The sequence below is a fragment of the Carassius gibelio genome, chromosome B13, assembly GCF_023724105.1.
Source record: "Carassius gibelio isolate Cgi1373 ecotype wild population from Czech Republic chromosome B13, carGib1.2-hapl.c, whole genome shotgun sequence".
NCBI classification, from domain to species: domain Eukaryota; kingdom Metazoa; phylum Chordata; class Actinopteri; order Cypriniformes; family Cyprinidae; genus Carassius; species Carassius gibelio.
The window spans coordinates 16,734,924-16,754,568 of NC_068408.1; the positions used below are offsets into that span (position 1 = coordinate 16,734,924).

Genomic DNA, 19,645 nt, shown 5'->3' on the forward strand with positions numbered 1-19,645 from the left:
TAGCACCAATTAGCACTTCTGGTCACATGCCTGCAATTATATAAAACAATGGCTTCCAAGCTACTATCTATATACTAGGTGAAAGACATGCCAATAGAGTAGTTTCCAAAATCACAGTATTCAAAAACAGTAGGCATAAAGTAGATGAATGAGGTACCTCTTCTGGTGAGATTCTGAAGTGTGCATTAACTTGACACTTTACTATTCCATGAACCACGAGAGGAGCTGTGAATGAAAAGCAAGCAATGCAACTGATGTTGGTAGGTCACATGACAAGATGGCACATGTATGTGCAATTTTCATTCATAATACCATACTCATACTGTTTAAAACATATATTTATTTCAATGGTTACAGAGGTGGACAAAGCACACAAATCAAGTACTTGAGGAGATACCCATATAGAATATTACTCCAGTAAAAGTATTAAATACTCCTTTTTAATTTGACTTGGGTAAGAAATACTAAAGAACTTGATTTTTAAATGTACAAATGTATTAGTATTAAAAAGTAGTGAAAGTATTAGTAAAAGTCTTGAAAATTGAAAAGTGCGGCTGATTAATGAATGTTTATTTTGCAATTTAATCTAGCCTACTCAGATACTCCTGCTAAAAATACGTATATAAAAATTAACTGATTTAACAGGTTGATTGAAAAGAATCACTTCTTCGGTGTCACTGGTTTTCCTCAGTATAATAGAAAATAGATTAGAACACCTCTTTGTAAAATTAAAGATGTTGAATTTAAGGTATTACAAACAGTGTTCATTCAACTGAAAATGTCAGAATCTGGAATAGACATCGCATAAGAAAACTGGACTGAATTTTCACATTTGTGTTGGTGTGAACAGGCCTTCAGGCTGCTGTGTCCACTCTAATCAGCAAGGTCTTAAAACTATGTTAAACAGAGCAATACAAGCCAAAAGCACAAATGTGATAAACACCAGCAAAGCCATAATTGTACACCATTCCCTGAATAACTGGGCAGGATTTAAAAACTGATGGCAAAGGAAGAGTAAGCAAATATGGATGTTGCAAAAAAAAACGAGAGGCTTTGGATTACAGCTTTTCTGTTTATTATGGCCTCAAAGGGAACAGCAGCATGGAAGACCCCAAAGCCTTTGTACAAACACATCCACAACCGCAAATTCTCACACTCCAACTCTACTACAAGAAAAAAAGATGACAAATCCCCATGTTTGGGTGCTTTTTATATTCCTTTTCACTTCGGGCCTCAAATACATCCCTATGTGATCACATGTATAGAGGAGTGGAGCTGAGCAGCCTCTGTTGTGTTTTGCAATCGATCCTTCCGGCCGGCTACAGTCCTCCCACGGGCTGCAATGAGCCAGCATGAGCAGCCAGCGTGATTAGCATCATGGGACGGCAGAGCTCAGAAAAACAAACCCATTGTGGAGCTCTCGGAGCATATGGCGTGTCCACCCACAGCAAGCTAGGGCAAAAAAAGAGGGTAGAATCCAGTCAGATACCGAATTGGTCATAAAATGTTGACTGTGCTGGCCTGAGAGCGCAGTAAAGGTGAATGTACAGGGTTTTTGGGAGGAAAGAGGCTGGAACGCTACACTTTATAAATAAATGATGAGCTGTTCTTCAAGCCTGATTACTTCCCCCATCCCCTTTCTACCCCAGCCAGCCCTGCGCCCCCATCCCACCATGCTTTAATGGAAAAATGTGACTGATGCTCCCATTGACCCATGAGGAAGAGCTGGAAAGTCTGGCATAAATCATTAGACTGCTATATTTAAATGATTTGAAAGAGTCTGGCCGTTTTTATTTTTGGAAGCTACATATTTCACAGAAGTTTCACTTTGGACTTGTTCGTAATACCGTTGCTATCTTGTAAACAAATGATTAACTGCCTAACGAATGATTAACCTCGCTTCAAATATAACCTCCAAACCTGTTACTTTTTTTTTTTTTTTTTGTAAATGTCACTTTAGAAACCTTTTTGACTACATTACAGTATTCAAGGGCCCCAAGACTTTTCCAATTGTTTGTGATTTCCTGGATAAGGTTTAGGTTCTAATGAATATATCTTTACACAAAATTTCTATTTGATGACAGATTTCAGAGTTTGGAATAACTAGAAAAATGTGTATTTATAAAATGTACAAAAATGTACAAAAAAAAACACATTTTAATTTGCATGACCCTTCCAGGTTTATAAAACAACAAACTCCTTATATCCAGGTTTTTCAAGACAGCGGTGACCCTCGTTTGTCCAAGACAAATATACTGAATTTTAGTTGTATTCACTTATTTTAATGCTTGTTTGTCTTATTTTAAGTAATGAATAGAAGTTTGCTGAAGCCTACCGTTGAGAAGCTGTGTGGTTCTACCAGCAAAAAGAATCATTGCACAATTACAAATGAGATTGCATACACTTTTGTTTAAACCAGCATTTAATACATTTTTGAAGCACATTTATTTCGATCTCCAAATGTATGCAGTCCTTTCAGTTTTCTTGTATAAAATGTGTGAAAAAATGTACCCAACTGTCCTCTAGTCTCACTCAGTCGAGTCCCTTGGAGTTCTGAGTGCACAGATAGGCTTTCCTGCATGACTACAATCACGAACAGGAAGTTTTTCCAGCATGTTCATGACAATCAGTGTTTCACGGTGACCACAGACCCCGTTGGGCTTTACCGTCACCGACTAAAACAGGAAGCATATCTACACCATTATAAGACTGAGAGGTGAGTGTAGGCACCAATCATCCTGAACGTGCTTCACATGTGCTTGAATGCAGGAAGTAACATTATCTGACAGGAAGCAGAATCCAGAAGCACTAGCTCATTACATGCTCGGTGAAAAATCTTTGAAGCTTCCTATGAATCTGCATTGAGTTTTTATACTGATCTTTTCCAACCTACCGAAACATAATGAATTAATATTAATACATAATTGTAAACATAACAGAAAAACAAGATCCTCTGGCCTCTAAGGAATGTAAGTAACACATAAAACCATAATCAGAGTTCCCAGTCACATGATTACCTGTGGAGCAGTTCGGCAGAAACTTAAGTTCGATAGAGGTGAAATATGATAAATAATAAACGCACTCTACCCCTCTTTAATTATATAACACTATTCCCCATCTTCTATTAATAAAACTGTAGAAGTTTAATAACAATGTTAAAAGGAAACTTTACCACGTCATAAAAACCAACCAGATTCCAGATGCCCTAAAGGCAGGAAGAGGGAAGTGAAAAGAGTTAAAACTAACTCTTTTACAAGCGATCATTATCTGCTCCGGGTCAGAACCCTCTGCAATTATCCAGAATCTGTTTGTAATTTTAAAAACTCAGCTGGGTCCCGCCTCCACATTTCTCTAAGAAAGATTCGCTTGTCATGTTTTACGCAGGGACAGAAAAGGTTTAAGCTGGAAGAGATTGGTGTTTTGAAGCCGAGAGCTTTGAGCATTGCATGCTAAAAAGTGCTGTCCTTTAGATTGGGATGTTAACAAGCCTAATTTTGAAAGACAGGCGGGCAAAAAAGGTCTAAAGTTATTGTCACATTTACCGTTGTTTGGGAAAATTTCGCAGGCAAAATCCAGTCATTCAAAAAATTTCCTCAAAAAAAGTTTTGCTCATTTTCATTTTCATTTTCAAAAATCTCTATGCTATTGAGAATGGACTTGTTTTTGCATGCAAAATTTCACTTACATTTTGCAAATGTGACTGAAACTTAAGCAATTGGGCGAGTTATTGGAGATAAACCAAAGTTGCAGTGGAAGTTAACTGGTGACGTATGGTTTAGTGGAAGATTGCCCGTAGAGTCCATAGAAATCAGGGTGCCTATGGCTCTGTGAGGCGTCGATCCAGTCATGCATGGAGAGCCCCTGGAGAGGCTGGGACATTGAAGGTGTGGAGGGCAGGGGGTGGGTGTAGTCCTGTGTCCAAGGGAAAGATCCAGAGCGTGGGTAGGGAGGATGACCACGGTGGTTAGATATGGAGGGGACACTAGAGCAGTAGCAGTTGTCCATCGTACACATGAGAATCTTACGGCCGCCGTACTGCGGCAGCATGGCCTGCTGGGACGAGCTGGGGTTGGGGTAGTCGGCTGGAGTAAAAACGGAGCTGGAATGATGGACAGACTGGGCACTGCTGCTACTGCTGAGGCCTACAATGTGCTGGGTGGAGCTACAGGGGGCCATGGGTGGCTGCGACGCCGGCCCGTCGGTGGAGTTGGAACCTTGACCCAGGAACTGCTGTTTGCTCATGGGGCCTGACGATGACTCCAGCAGGCTGGTGCTGCTTTCAGGGAAGGCCATGGAGTGTTTGCGTTTCTCACCCCCGGAGGTATTCACACTGGAGGGGTGGACAGAAACACTCTGGAGGAAGTGTGCAGGAGTACTGAATGGTGCTGGAAACAAGGCGACAAGGACAAAGAGTTTGATTTGTGGAAAAAACCTATGTTGAACAGATGGCTGTGCTTAAGGACCCTAGATTATAATTTAGGGCATCAAGTATTGTACAACCAAAAAAAAAAAAGGTTTATAATACAAAAGTTTAAAATGCAGTATTTATTGTTTCTTGCGTGTTTTTATTGTTTTTTGAGATTTCTGAGGATGAGGGCATTCCATGGCCAATGATAAATCAGAGATACAGAAACTGAAAAATTATCTAAAATCTAGATAAAACAGGTCAGTGTACTTTTTGTTTTCATGTTGGTTTCATATGGGGATTACAAACGTTTTTTTTTCTTCAGTATAATGACTGATATAATGAAGAAGAAAATTCTTCTAAAATAATGAAAATCATTTAATAATCTTAGTTAAATATTAATTTCAACATTTATTAATACATTATTAAAAACTAAAATCGTTTCTGTTAATATTCTTTAATGGATCTGAGCTAACATGAACAATGAACTGCTGTATGTTAGTAACTAAAGTTAATTAATATACATACTGTAACAAATGTATTACTCATTGTTAAATGTAATGCATTAACTAATGTTAACAAATGGGACCTAATTGTATTTTTTTACAAATATCATGCATTATAATAACTATATGTAAGTTTCTAGGGAGTTGCACAGAATGACAGCCTAAACTATTCTTGCTTTGTCATAAAAAGGTAAATTGATCTGATATTTAAGACTATTGACCTGATTTGATTCTTGCACGTATCTCAGTGTTGGTTGTGCTGCATCATCCTAACATGTTGTATTTAATGCCCCCAAAAATATCTAAAACATGCTCATCATAAAGAAGGTGTACAGTATTTATGAACTGTATTTTCAATGTAAAAGGTGCAAAACATTCTACACTGGTACCTGTCTAATTTGGCTTGTTTATAACAACTGACAGATTTGTGCCAAAAAACGTACTATCATAACTATTCATGATTACATAACTAGTGGAAATTTAGAATCAACAATCAAATTAGAAAAGAGGTGTGACCCACCTACGTAAAAAACACTACATTTTTACTTACCTTCCAGTACTTTTCTCAAGTTCTTTTCCTTTTTTGAAACTTCAGACAAGAATATTTTGGAATTAAGATGACCCACTTTGTAAGGAGGCAGAACACTGCCCGTGCATGACTGTGATCTGTGAAAAGACATGACCAGATTACCGCATATTCAAAATGTGATTTAGTATTCAATTTATATTCATTTCTGCACTTAAACGACATACCTGTCCATGAGCATTTTTACTGGTTTCGTGTTCTACAAAGCAAAACAAAACAGAACAAAATATTAGTCTCCCCGCAGCCTACAAGCTGCTGCTTGACTGCCTCTTTGTCAGTAAACACGGAAAAATCTGGAAGTGCAGATCTGCTGATAACAACCACACACAGACAGGGAAACATTTCTCACAGGTATGGGCACATTCACACTGTGTGTTTATGAGAGTATGTGGGAGATTTATAGCGTAAGTCAGATGGGAGTATGTGCAAGGAAATATTCACTGCGTCTGAAACCCAGAGCAGTCCAGTCACATAAAAACTGGTTTCAGACACACTTCCAAGATACCATGACATCATGTTTAATAATCAAAGACAGGCAATATTTAACGACTACACGGCTTGTTTCTTGCTAGACATAGAATCATATGTGTAAAACAAAAGAATTACGAATTAGGCGTTGTTTGAACAGACGGTGAAAGACAAGCAGATGAGGACATCTTTGAAGGGTGTATGTGAGAATCGACCTCACCTTCATAAAGTTAATATCCTCTGCCTTGTCAAACACAACTTGGACAGAGCTGAGCAGTTTCTTGGCCTCCTGATGGCGTTCATTGAGCTGGAGGGTTTGGGTCGAGTTCTCCTGGCAGTATTTGGAGTGTGCTTTATCCAGCACCTCTAGAGTTCTCCCCAGGTCATCTTCTAAGAGCTGGTGCATTTTGCGATACTGTACACGCACCTCCTCCTTCAGCTGCTGTACCTTATCCTGCACAACACACACACACACACAAGGGTGCATACTGAATTTCTATAGTCTCTCTCATTGTGAGCACTTAAAGAAATAGCTCTCTGTAGGAAAGGAAACTGAATACAACCCTAAAGATACATTTTAGATGGAAAGTGAATGAATCATTTTGTTTAATATTTCTGCTTCTCAGATGTTTACTCTGAGAAAAATCCCCAGCAGTTTTCTAGTTTCCGTTTCTAGTTTCAGAAAAGATCACAACAATATCGCAGACTTTACCCAATTGTATGCCATCAAAATATATGCTATCCACAGTCATTTAATAGAGCTATAATCCTACTGTTTTGAAAAATGATCAAAAGAGATTAATAATCTAAACCGATTTCCTAAATACGCATCTAAAGCTTTAAAAGAGCAACCACAGAGCAAGAATAAACAAAAGCTTACTTATCCTCTGAATAAATAAAAAGGGTGGAAAACAACAGTGTATATTTGATAGTGTTTGTAGTGCGGCTGACTGAAGACAGCTTTGAAGGTTTAATAGTGTTAAATGCACAAAAGGTGGGTATCTGCACTAAATTATATTTTAGAATCTTAATATATTTTTTGGGATCCACATACCACCTTTTAATTTTAGAAAAGCTTGTATAAAAGGTAAACTTTTAGCCTTACTGATCATTAAACTGCATTTTACTTTGATATTTGTCTAGGAATTAGAAATTAGAGTTTTTGAAGTTCAAGTATTTCATATGGTATTTATACTGTATGTTTAAAAGTTTGCGTTTTAGTTAATAATAGCAACACTTTCATATTTATTTTTCAAAACATGCAGGTCATTATGTCGGTCGAGATGAGTCAGTCATAAAACGGTCAGATTTGGTTTCTGATCATTTTGCTTTCGTAGCTTAATATGAGAATATTCCACATGTGTCAGCACAGTTCAGCTCTGTTATGTGATCTTGCACTTCTGTTGTTTTGCTTTTCATGTATGCAGGTTGAATAAAACATTTATATGATTTGATTGCTTCCTAGATTAGATTCCTTAGATTTTATTTTTTATTTTCTTACTTATTCCTGTTTTTTTATTATTCTCTTTAATATTCATTGTTAATTTCCTACTTTTTTTAAAATGTGGATCTCAGGAAAACCAGCATCTGCTGTAAAAGCTAACAGAGATTCAAATCCGAAACAGGAGACTTAGACCAGACCTCTCCTCCACAGCATTGTTTTGTACTGCAACATACTTACTTATCGAATTCATTTTCCTTAAACAAAAATAAAACTGCAGACAGGGAGAAAAGGTCTACACAAGGCTTAAGCACAACCGCTGCCAATGTCATACCAAAAACAGCCTCTTACATATTCATTAGCTGCAGTAGAGGGTGAGGGGAGAGACATGCAGACAGACAGACAGACAGACAGAGGAAGAAAGAAGCTTGTGTGTGCATGCTCCCATCAGCATCTCCTTACCTCCACCAGCAGTTTGTCAGACTCTAACTTATACAGCTGCTCCTCGATGTCTTTCACTCGATCGTCAATGCGATCCTGCTGCTTCATTAACATATGCTGAAGGGAGAAAAAAACAACAACACAAATCAAACCTTTTTCCACAGATTCATGATCTGTCAAGCTCAACAAAACACATGACTCCAAGATCAAGGATCACCTGAACTATGAACTATGTTTTGAAATATTTTCCATTGTAGAGTCAAACCCAAGCTAACAAAAGCAATGCATTCCCCATCTACTCAAAAATACGACCTCAAACATCCCGCAGGCCCTCTCTATGACATCCAAAAAAATATAAATCTTTTTAAAGCAAATGAGGTAAACAAAACATGTCTGCAATGAGACTAATTCATCAGAATCACAGACGCACTTTTGCTTTGTGATTCTGCCTGCTATTAGATGCCTGGACAGGTTTTAAATTGGATTCAGAGGAAGCCACTAACCCCAAAGCTCCCCATCCCCCAGTCAAATCAAAGCCTGACAGTGTGCTGAAGCTTTTATAATCCCCTTTATACTCAGTCTCGCATGCCCACAAGAAGAACACTGCACCTCACCACACCAAAGTCCACAGGATGCTAAATAACAAGCCAATTTAGTCATTTAATCACACAAACGTCCATGCAACATGCACCAGGCCGACTGCAAAGGGAGAATGCAGCTGTCATGACAACAATAACGCACATTGTGCATGCACGAGTGTGCGCATTAATAAGTGTGGAAATTTGAAGCAGAGCGTGAGGGGGCAAGGCCGCCTCGGCCTCTCATTTTGCTCGCTATCTCTCCCTTTGTTTGCAAGGGCTTCTTTCAGTGTCAGTGACAGATTGTCATGTTATCCCAGAATAGTGAGATGTGCACGGGACCGCTGCAGGATCTATAGGTCACATGGAAGGAGACACATTCTTGAGGCCTACAGCAACCCGGGCTCTAGCAAACCCCTGCATGGGTGCCAGGCAAACAAACAGCATCTCTACAGTCAACTGTTAACAGCGGTCACTGGTCACCATGGACACTGATAAAGCGCAACGGGGCGCAAGTAGAATAAATCACATTCATTTTCTCCACAGAGAAACAGACTTGAGCTCCAAGCCCACAAGTCAGTATCATCTTAAAATTTGTGTGTATATATATATATATATATATATATATTTTTTTTTTTTAATCGGTTAAAATGGAAAATTAACAATGAAATACTACATTATGCACCATTATGAGGCAGGATTCATCAATCAGAGAACTTGTTGTATCGCTATGTACTGATATACAAGATATCGTACCCTTTAGGGGTTTATGAGTTTCTAGCTATGTTTCCATCACCCCATTTTTTATGCCCATTTTGAAGTATTGCATCAGAAATTAATGATGAAAACACCAAATTTATAAAACAAACAAATGAATAAATAAATAAATAAATAAATAAATAAAAATGTTTGATGTTTTCGTAAGTAATGCAAATAATGGGAGATGTAAATGTATTTGCCGATGAAATTCTGAACAGTAAATCCACATGACAAATCTGCTGTTTCCGCTGATGCTTACCAATACCACCGTTATCCACACAAACAACTAAATGGAAATGCACCTACTTCGTATTAGATTTTTTTTTAGCCAATTTTATAAAGATTTGCTTAATGTTTGGATGGAAACCCAGCTAATGAAAAGCTAATAAATCACAAAAAATTTAAAGTAAAAAATAAATAATTAGGGCTGCACTTTTAAGTTGAAATAAAAATTGCAACATGGGTTAGGCTGAAATTTAGTGTGTTCGAAAGAAGTGCACTGTATTAATTAACAGCTAATGATCAGCTTTCAGTCATTTATTTCCACATTTGCATAATTAATTGAAGAATTTAACACATATTAGTATTGTAACTTGTCATAAAATAATGTTATATTTATCAATTGCATTGTTCAATTTTGTTTTTGCATTTTTTATAACGAAGAGCTAAAAACTAATAAAAGCAATAACGAAAAAGTGATATTAAAATTATCAAGCATTCATTTTCATTTTACAACACATTTCTATTTTGCTAATTGTTTTATAATTAGAGTTCAGAATAACAATTTAAAATCAATAATGAATGTTGATATTAAAACATTCTTCTCACCAGCATGTTTCAGCAGCAGCAACAAGATGCATTCTTATAAGCATAAATGTTTATTTATGGCAGTTCAAATCACAATATCATACAAAATAATTACAACATAATTTTGTGTCCAAATTATGAAGGCCTATACTGTAAATCATCATTTTAAATAACAATCAAACCACTAAACAAGATTGAATACTTTATTTACCTGCATGTCATGACCAATAGTCAACATCAGAGAACTTAGAACAAGTGCTTGTGTTGTTGAATTATTAAAAATATTAAATTAAAACCTCAAGGGGTACTTCAAAAAACTATTTTCAGCTCACAAAAAAATGTTGTGAATGCCTGATCTGGGAGCTCGTTGAAGTTGTTTTTTATTTTATTTAAAAATGCTGTGACTTTTTTTATATTATTTAATTATGTTAACTATTTGTATTAAGTTATAATTTGTGAAATACCAATAAAATACAAATATTTAAGAGTTTTACTGACAAACCTCAATGCACTGCACTCTGAGATGAAATGTTGACTATAAATCTACTTAATTAATTAATTACAAAAAAGTAATGGTAAAAATGTAATGTACATTCACTTGTAATGTGAATTGTTACGTACAAGACAATTGTATTTGATCTCTCCTGAGTTTTGAGTGAGGGTATCTGTTTGTCCATGAAGAGTGCTCCATTTCAGTCAGCGTGCTGTCATTAAAGGCAGCAGACAGCAGAACATTTCACTTCGGTGTGGAACAGATCAATAGTTTTTAACAGATGAGTGTACCATTGCTTTGGTCTGGCATTTCGAGCACCGTGTCAACAATGGTATCAGACTGAGTCACTGATTATGAGTACAGGAAACTGTACATCTTCTGCTCGACAATGGCCAAAACTTCACTCAACATATCAGCAGGAAGTTACAGAACATTACTGCTCTCATTTAGCTTAACAGCAATCAAAAGAGGACCTTTTATATAAGGTTTTTAATTTGTTAACTGTTGGCATACAGATGAATGTATCTGTGTACTATACATCTGTGCGAGCGCTTCTCGTTTCAAAACACACAGATGTGCAGATACGATATGTCAATCTCTTTTGATTGGGAGCACGGAAGATAGCATCTAAAGGATTTACAGACTTCTACAGACAATGAACGGTTTCTGTGATAAATATAAGCTGTTTAATTGCAGTGATGCGATGCATGATGATAGGCTTGTTGATGGCTTTTTTAAGCTTTTAAGGTGAAGAAGATCGGAGCTCAGACTGAGACCAGAATAATCTGGTTTTGTGGGGTAGTGTGAGGGGCGTGTGTGAATTTCACAGCTAAATGCTGGATTGAGCTGATTTATTTCTGCAGTTTGTAAATGACTCAAAACAACCTACGTACATTCACAGCAAAGACAAAAGGTCAGGCATCCAGGCAGCTATATGAGAAATGTGCGAAGGGCACAGTGCTCTGACTGCATAGTCATAACTTACTATTCACTTATAAATGGACAAAACCTCATATGTGTTTCGCAGTATTCATTCATAATCATGGATAAAAAGATTTTCAAATGAATGGTGCATGATTTAATAAAACAGATGAGAGTACAGATCCAATCAAAGAAAGGTCAGTATAGACACATCCTACATACAGACTGACACTTTCCATGAATACAGTGACCTTTCTGTGCTATAAGAAAGAGTATCTGCAGTGAGAGCTATTAGATGGGTTTCATAAACCATTATCTAACATAAAACTAACCTATCATGAAAAGTACCTATATAATGAGCACATTTAATATTTACATCCCCACTTAAATGGTGAATATGGCCTGTTCTACTTCAAAGGTCTTGATCTCATTGACTGTATCCAACAACAAAAAATCATACAGCAACATTGAAATTTTAATCCAAACACACTCTGGTGAACTGGTATTCAATTAGCCTAATTGTAGAAAAAAAAATATGTATTCAAATATTTATTTATAAATGTATTTAAATAAATAAATGTAAGTAAATCAATTTAGACACTTAAAAAAAATCCATTAAAAAGTTGCAAAAACTAAAATAGAACTAGTTTGCTAATAGTAGTTCAATAATGTTCAACAATGGGGTTTTAATGTATAGAGCCTAAATGACCTCAGTGGAGATGCTATTGTAACTAAGAACAGATATTTAACTGAATCTATGTAAACGCTTATTTGGAATTGCTGACAGAACTGTATCTTCCTCCTGATCACTCATCCTGAAACTAATTACTGTATGTATCTATTTGTCAACCTAACTTTTAGATTTGCTTTATATGCATACAAAAGAGTTTTTTGTACTCTGTTTAACAACCAATACCACAAAAAACATGCTAATTAATTTGAATGAATCATTTTAAAAGAATCACACAATCACAAGCTAGCAGTTTAACAATGGCCTGACAAGTCCTTCACTGAAATAAATCACTTAATTTGAAAGAGTGGTTCCTGAATCAACATTTGATTTGCTTACTGAACTCCAAATTTTTACTATACAGCCAGTAGGTCTCAAAATACAACAGCGTGTAGTTCAGTGGTCACAAACTTTTTAACCCCAAGAAAACCTCGGCCTTCATGAAAGACAAAATTGAAAAACTGAGAGAAAAAGACAGTCAAGATTGTACTTCCAATTAGAGGCCTTTCATTTCATTTCATGGTCATTCAAATTCCTTTTTTTAACAAGCAAATTGACTGATTTCGATACTGGCTGCCACTTTTTTTAAGCAAATGTATTGACTGTGTATTTGCTCTCTCTCTCTCTCTCTCTCTCTCTCTATATATATATATAAAACATGCAAACTGGCCTTATAACTATCAGTAGCCATTTTAAATTAGGGACATATTAATCACAATGCAAACAAAAACACAGTTGTTATCCAATTAGACTGTATAATTTCCAAATTTAAAGCAAAAACTGAAAAGCTCTGTGAAATTATGCTACATAAAACATACCTACATGAACAAAAACTGCAAACGGGCTGAATGAGACTCAAATTCACTCTCTGACAGCAGGTGGCGCTTATGGAGTAGCAGCCATAAAACATTTACTATGTTACTGCTGTAAACAAAGCAGCGCTGCGCTTATACATAATATTTTATATGAAGGTGAGAAGAGGAGAAAATGCAGTCAGGTTCCTTTAGTTTATTTATATATTTCTTCCTATGTTTTGCTCATAGTAAACAGTGGGCTTGCTCTGCATGCTACAGTACATCAGCGTCTCTGTTAATGTCCTGTTTACAGACTCAAGCATGATGTACAGTATTTTTCTTTATCCCCATTCCAGTAGCTCACAAGAATAACAAAAAAATAAGTACAAAATAAAAACAGTACAAAAACTGGAGGAATGTTAAGTGGTCACAAGCGTAGAACACAGGTGTAGAACAACACATAACAGGATAATAACCGAAAAAGGATAGAACAGAATCAGGACTATACTGACAAACAGCTAAATAGGAAAAGCTGGACAAGGATTAACTAATCAGAAACCATGGTAACTAATGAGAGCTCATAACAGGCATGACAGGAACTGAACTAAACTGAACATAATCATGACAAATGCATTTTTGCCTTTATTTTTCTGTTATTTCTGAGAGCTAACGTTACTTGGACATTGATAAAGATCTATCGGTTGATCACGATCGATGGATTGATGAACACTGACGCAGTTAATGATACACATCTCACTTTTGTAATAAATTATATTTCTATAATTAAAAATTACACGTAGAAAGTTACCTTGCTGCAAAAACAGACATCTGTTTCAACCTGTTGGTTAAATCTGAACAGTTTATCTAATATCGTGGAAAAAACTAAAGAAGTCTGTTTATCTTGGCAGGGGCATGATTACAAAGGGAAATGGCATGGCACCAAACATGATGAAGTAAAGCACCATATTGCAGTACTAACTGCTTCCACATAATCACATCGTATGTTCGTCTGCAGCGGCAGCAGCTTTGTCCAGATGAATCGCCATCACAAAAGACACTGCCGGCAACATGTCTAGCTGATAAGGCAGGCTTGCTTTCTACTCCACATCCTCCTTATTTTCCTACTAGACTCGTTTCACTCAAGGTTTGCTTTTGCAGTTCATTCCAGAACACTTTTCCCCAAATGATTACCTGTTTATGTGATCGTGAGCAGAACTTACATGTCACGGGTGCAAAGAGTGAATGGTATTCACCACTTTCACAATAATATGAGTGTGATTCCAAACATCTGAAGTCATCCGACTGTACTGAACGCTTCTTAAGGCCGACTGCGAGAGTCAAATAACGCTGTCCGGGCTTGCCTGTATGCAGCGGCGTGATAAGAATGTCCTTTCAAATTATTCAGCGACACCACAATCAATTTTCACGTCTTTCTACAGCAAAATCTGGAGGACAATTACATTCCCAATGTTCCAACTGAGAGCATGACTAATTTGCTGAAAATGGTCAAATGTGGGCTGAGCCAGGCATCCACGCATAATTCCTCACTGCTTGTGTCCTATATTTAAAACACAGGAGTTTTATTATGGAGGGCGAATGTTATTGGACCGTCCAAAAGAGTAAACAGGTTTCAAGCCGACTAATGTCATAAAAAAGGGGGAAAGGAAGAATACAGGAGGAAAAGAGATAGCGGGGTGATCCTCCATCGGATCTCCCATGATGTCATCCTACAAACAGGAGGCGGATTATTGGGAACATAGCAGAGAGGGAACTGAGGTCACTCCCTTCCTGTGTCTGCCTGGAACCCACGTCCTATTCCTGAACAAGAGGCGAGGGAGCAAAGAAGGCCAGGCAGTTTTACTGTGGGACCACTTGAGTCACACTCTCTAAATTTATGCACTTGCGAAAGAAAGAACAGAGGGATGTGTGTGTCTTTCAACAGCAGCTGTGGGTAGAGCAAGCCTTGCGTCCATTTCCTCCCTCTCTTTCCCCCTCCTTTTACAGACCCTTGGCTGCTTTCGGAGCCATGACACATTGGCCATCTAAAAAGCATTCCTCCACGCATCCAGAAGTCGTCCCTGCCAAGTCCAGCAGCAGCTCACCTCACAACAGTTCATTATTCTGGAAGGCAGCTGAAGGAACAGTGTGTTTTTTCACTCCTACACTGCAGAATGTCCCAGCTAATTTTCTCATTAACATATCCATCACAGATTAATTGATAGGTAAAATGAACTTTAATAAGTAGCTTTGGGGATCAAGACAAATAAATGCAGGAAATACAAATAGAAAAATTTCTTTGCAAAATACAAGATTATTTCCCTTTACAAATTATGTTAAAAGCATAACAATTAGAGTAGAAAAATAAAAGTGAAAAGTAAACATGAATTTCAAATTGTCTTTGTATCTCTTTTTTGCCAAAATGGCAGCCACACTACATTAAGTTTTCATAAAACCTGATGATTGAATGTTGTCTAGCATGATCTAAGATGATCTAAAGACCTTCAATGAAAAAAAGAACATCTGACCAGCTGCACAAAGAGTCACATGATCAATGTCAAACATTTACCTACCTAGAAATCTGAAACATTTCTCCATTTACATCAATTTAGGTGGACTTTTGGACCCTACTGTATGTATTTGCCAGTATATGATTATGGAACATTACATTTTCCAGTACTGAAGAGCTTGATGTTGCGATATAAAACATTTCTAACATGATAAGTCTATGTAAATAAATAGTCTCATCTATAAAGCAAACAAGATAAGTATTCCTCTGTGAAGTTCTACTCCGTAAAGCCTGTTTTATGGACAAGCTCATTATTTCTTTCTGCTATTTGGCAATCATTCTCACAGGAAAGAAAAAAAGATGTGTAGGTGGCATTTGCAGTGAACATTTTTAAATCAAGCACTTTGAGAATAAACATTTTTGGAGGAAAAAATAATAATAAAAATGATTCTAAGCATAATGGCACTAAATGGCACTAAAGCCAGTGTTTTTACACTTGTTCTAATTCACTTTGAGGCTATTAGTCAACTTAATAAAGCAGAAGTTTCTATATTTCTCACTCTGAGGAGTGTTGACAGTCTCATTATACCGGTGTTAACGTTCAGCTGACAGGGCAGAGAGACTCAGGATATGACAGAAGTAACTAGGAATGATAGCATAAACTCATGTTTCAAGAGGAAGTGACTGCTTCAGCCTTTGAAACGGAGTTCACTCCCCACCCCATCCATCTCCAGTCCGCTAGTGATGAAAAAATCATGAAACTGATTAGGGAGACAGAGTTCAATCCTTTCAAGTCCTCAGTACTTTGATTGTCTAATTGAGGTTTTTGCTATAATTAGGCTAAATTGTGCCCCTCATTAAGCTAAAATGTTTCACAGTGTTAGTGTAAATATATTAGTTTAAAGAAAAGTACTTTCTCTTATTGCTATAGAATAAATGGATAATAAATATGGACAATGAAACGTTTCCTACAACGTTTCATTCAACACAATCAACACAAATTTCCTACAGTATAATTATTTTAAAAGAAACAGCTTTCAGAACCTTTCTGATATTTTGTTTAAATAAGTAATGCAACCAGAATATTTGGCTGAAACACACACACAAAAACAAGAATTTATGGTTTTGGCCAAAATAGTTTTGGAGGGCTGAAACCATTGGCTCAGACAGTGTTATTTATTTAGTACTTCTCTGATTATGCGTTTTGACAATAACACAACATGGATGATCTACAACAGGTAAATCTGTCAGCACCTTTAACTTGATCCACAGCATGTGTGCTCAGTCACTGATGCGGGAGGAGTCTTGTTACACCCCTACAGAGAAGGTCAAGTACTCACCCTGATGTCATTGCGTCGCACTTCCACGTCGCACACCGCGTGGCTGTGGTTGGACGCACATCTGGAGAAGCAGCAGTACTGGCAGACCGCCACCTGTTCCGCATCGCAGTGATAGAGTCTGTACTCATCGTGGTGCAGGCAGCTCCAGGCCCGCACCTCCTCAACCCCCACCAGAAGGTGTCCGGGAGCGGGACAGGGCTGCTGGAGATGCGTCTGGATGTGAGACTGGCAACACGGTGCATTACAACGAAGACACACTTTCTGCGCTTGCAGAGGAGGCCCTCGTCTGCACAGAATGCAATGCAACACGGCCGGAGTTTTCTCGACGTTCAGCGCATTGAACTTCTCTACAATGTTAGTCAGTTTGATGTTTTTCTCCAGGTTGGGTTTCTGATTGTACGCGTGGTTGCACTCCGGGCAGCGCACGTTGGCCGTGTCTTTGGCCCAGGCCTCGCTGATGCAGCTCCGGCAGAAGTTGTGTTTGCACGGCAGCTGCACGGGCTCCACGAACACATGCAAACAAATGGGACAAATGAGTTCCTCCTCAAAGCAGTTCCGCCAGTTCTCAGCCATCTCAACCAGTTGATCAGACATACAGTTTTAAGTTGATCCGCTCGCGGAAGATACACATCAAGTTCTAGCACCGTCCCAACAAGGTTTCACTCATTCTCGTGACTCTTTCATTTAGATCCAGGTGTTAGGTCAGTCGAGCACAGAAGACTCAGAGAAACAGCTGCTGATCAGACCCAAACATGCCAAGGGAGCGTTTGTGCTCCTGGCGAAGTTAGTCAGCAATCAAATACCACAGGCGGGCGTGAAAGAAGGAATCCAAGAGGTCTAGGGTTCCTTTTTAACGAGAGAAACTTCGACAATCTATCCACAAATGATAACCATAAAAAAAGAGCACTAACTGATCATGGTAACATTTTAGGGCGAGCAAAACATGATAGAAAATCAATTAACTAATTTAAAATGCTATTACGAAAAATCAGTTTAACCGTTGTGTTCGTTTTACGAACTTTACTTACGATTTTTTATATCTTTTGATAGTCTGACAACTAAACAAAAACATAATACGCAGTAATGAATTGCTTATTACAACAGTAATAATAATTTAATTTATGCAAAGTAGTTTGTGACCCAAATAGTGGCACATTTATTTTCGTCTTTGTCTGATTTAAGCTTAACAATATCCAAAAAGTTGTTACTTTACCTGAAAATAGGCTACCTTATAATACACGACTCTTCAGAGATCCCGTAAATAATGCTTTTAACGGTCAAAACAAATCCGCGCAGAAGCTCGAATAGGTTTGAAAAGCATCGGTCAAACCAACTGTCAGTCTATTTCCAAACCCAGAGCCAGACGGAGCACGCGTTCAATGACAGACGCCTGACAATCCGCTGAAAGATAACTCGAACTAACTAGTTAAAGGCTACGACCTCGTCTAACGTCCAGAGTCAGTCAAGATTAGATCAGTTAAATCCAAATGTAAAAATCGTATCGTCGTTTAAACAGTTTTAAACAGGAAAAGGGTGACGCCACAAGTTGCGCTGTGAAACGTCCTTTCGTAAGCAGCTGTAGAGCGCTAGTCGTTCACCCAAGCAGTCGATCACGCGTTTGATTTGTGCCCAGGGCACATGACATTTGCACTGCTGGAATTACAATAAAGTAGACCTGAGTCTCGGTGCTGCTCGTGTAACACTATAGCGATAACATTTCTGTCCCCTACAACTATAAGAAAGGAAGCCGGTGAAGATAGAAAGACTATTTTATCTATTATAATGACACGACATTGAATGAACGTACAATTGGCGCGTATACATGCACACCAACATGCTCTCGTAGCATTAAACCACAAAGAGCTGCGATTTTATAATTATCAGAGCTATTCTCTCGCTATCTGTGTTGGTTAAACATTAGAGAATAATTTCTGTCCATGTTTCGCCTGATGTTTACCTGGCCGCACTTACCAGAGACGGATTGCGTTCATTTTTAAAGCCTAATGTCTTGTTTTTTTTATTTTGACGAAGCTAACTCACCTAAAATATTAATGTATTAGAGCCAGATACCTTTGTTGCTCTTAAAAGAAGACGATATCGTTTAGCTTCTTGTTATCGCTCACCAGCGCTCGTTTTCCGGTTGAACGCGAATTAAAAACGACGTATCTATGTACTTTTCCTCTCATTTGTGTGCCCTTTATTTTACACGGCTCCCGTAAAGCAAACAGATCCAGTTCTACGATCACCCAGGGATATCACGTCCTTTAAAACGTTAGTCCTGATTGAAAACAGATGCTTCAGCGCCGTATTCCAATCTGCGTCTGTTATTATTTATGATTTTTTTTCCGCCTTTCAAGCTAATCCTAGATGAGAGGAATGCAGGCACAGGACTGCAACTCAGGATACAGTTCAACATACTCCCCCTTCCCTGGTCACGTGATCAGCGCGGACTTGATACATAAAAGTAGGAGGGGTTATTAAACAGGGGCGGGGTTTTATTTAAAGGGACACACCTCTTTTTTTTTCTTCTTTTTTTTGGGGGGGGAGATGTCAAATGTCTAAATTCAGTTTCTCTCCAGGAAATAAGCAATTCTTCCCAATAGCCAAAATGAAATTAAATAAAAATGTTGTGTAAACATTGGAACTGGCACCCAGAAGTCAAATTCTCTTCTGTGTTTTAGAACTGAACAGCTGTGCTTGAATGTACCATCATCTCACCAGCCCACCAGACTGCCATTACTTATTCCACATGCAAAGAGGGAATTTTCATTGAGATCTTAAAGAGACAGAATCTAAATACAGAGATTATATTTCTAGTCAGAGGCAGACTTGCTGGTTCTCTATGAGGAATTTTAGTGGCTGGTCGTCTT

At 37.8% G+C, this 19,645-nt stretch overlaps 1 protein-coding gene across 1 annotated transcript; it reads right to left on the bottom strand.

The window, feature by feature from the left end:
- Positions 1 to 2,404: 2,404 nt before the first annotated feature.
- Positions 2,405 to 19,200, bottom strand: trim8a (tripartite motif containing 8a). The gene is made up of 6 exons (XM_052571987.1): positions 16,776 to 19,200; positions 7,869 to 7,964; positions 6,186 to 6,419; positions 5,665 to 5,696; positions 5,462 to 5,577; positions 2,405 to 4,385 (listed from the first exon to the last, which is right to left on the bottom strand). The coding sequence occupies exons 1-6, from the start codon at positions 17,367 to 17,369 to the stop codon at positions 3,757 to 3,759; spliced, it is 1,701 nt and encodes a 566-aa protein (XP_052427947.1). The 5' UTR covers positions 17,370 to 19,200; the 3' UTR covers positions 2,405 to 3,756.
- Between the last annotated feature and the right edge of the window lie 445 nt (positions 19,201 to 19,645).

Coding starts and splice junctions, on each gene's coding strand:
- trim8a (XM_052571987.1), bottom strand. CDS start 17,369: ATGTCTGATCAACTGGTTGAGATGGCTGAGAACTGGCGGAACTGCTTT. Junction 6,420..7,868: donor CTGACAAACTGCTGGTGGAG/GTAAGGAGATGC, acceptor TGTGTTGTGCAG/GATAAGGTACAGCAGCTGAA. Junction 4,386..5,461: donor CTTGAGAAAAGTACTGGAAG/GTAAGTAAAAAT, acceptor CCTTGTTTCCAG/CACCATTCAGTACTCCTGCA.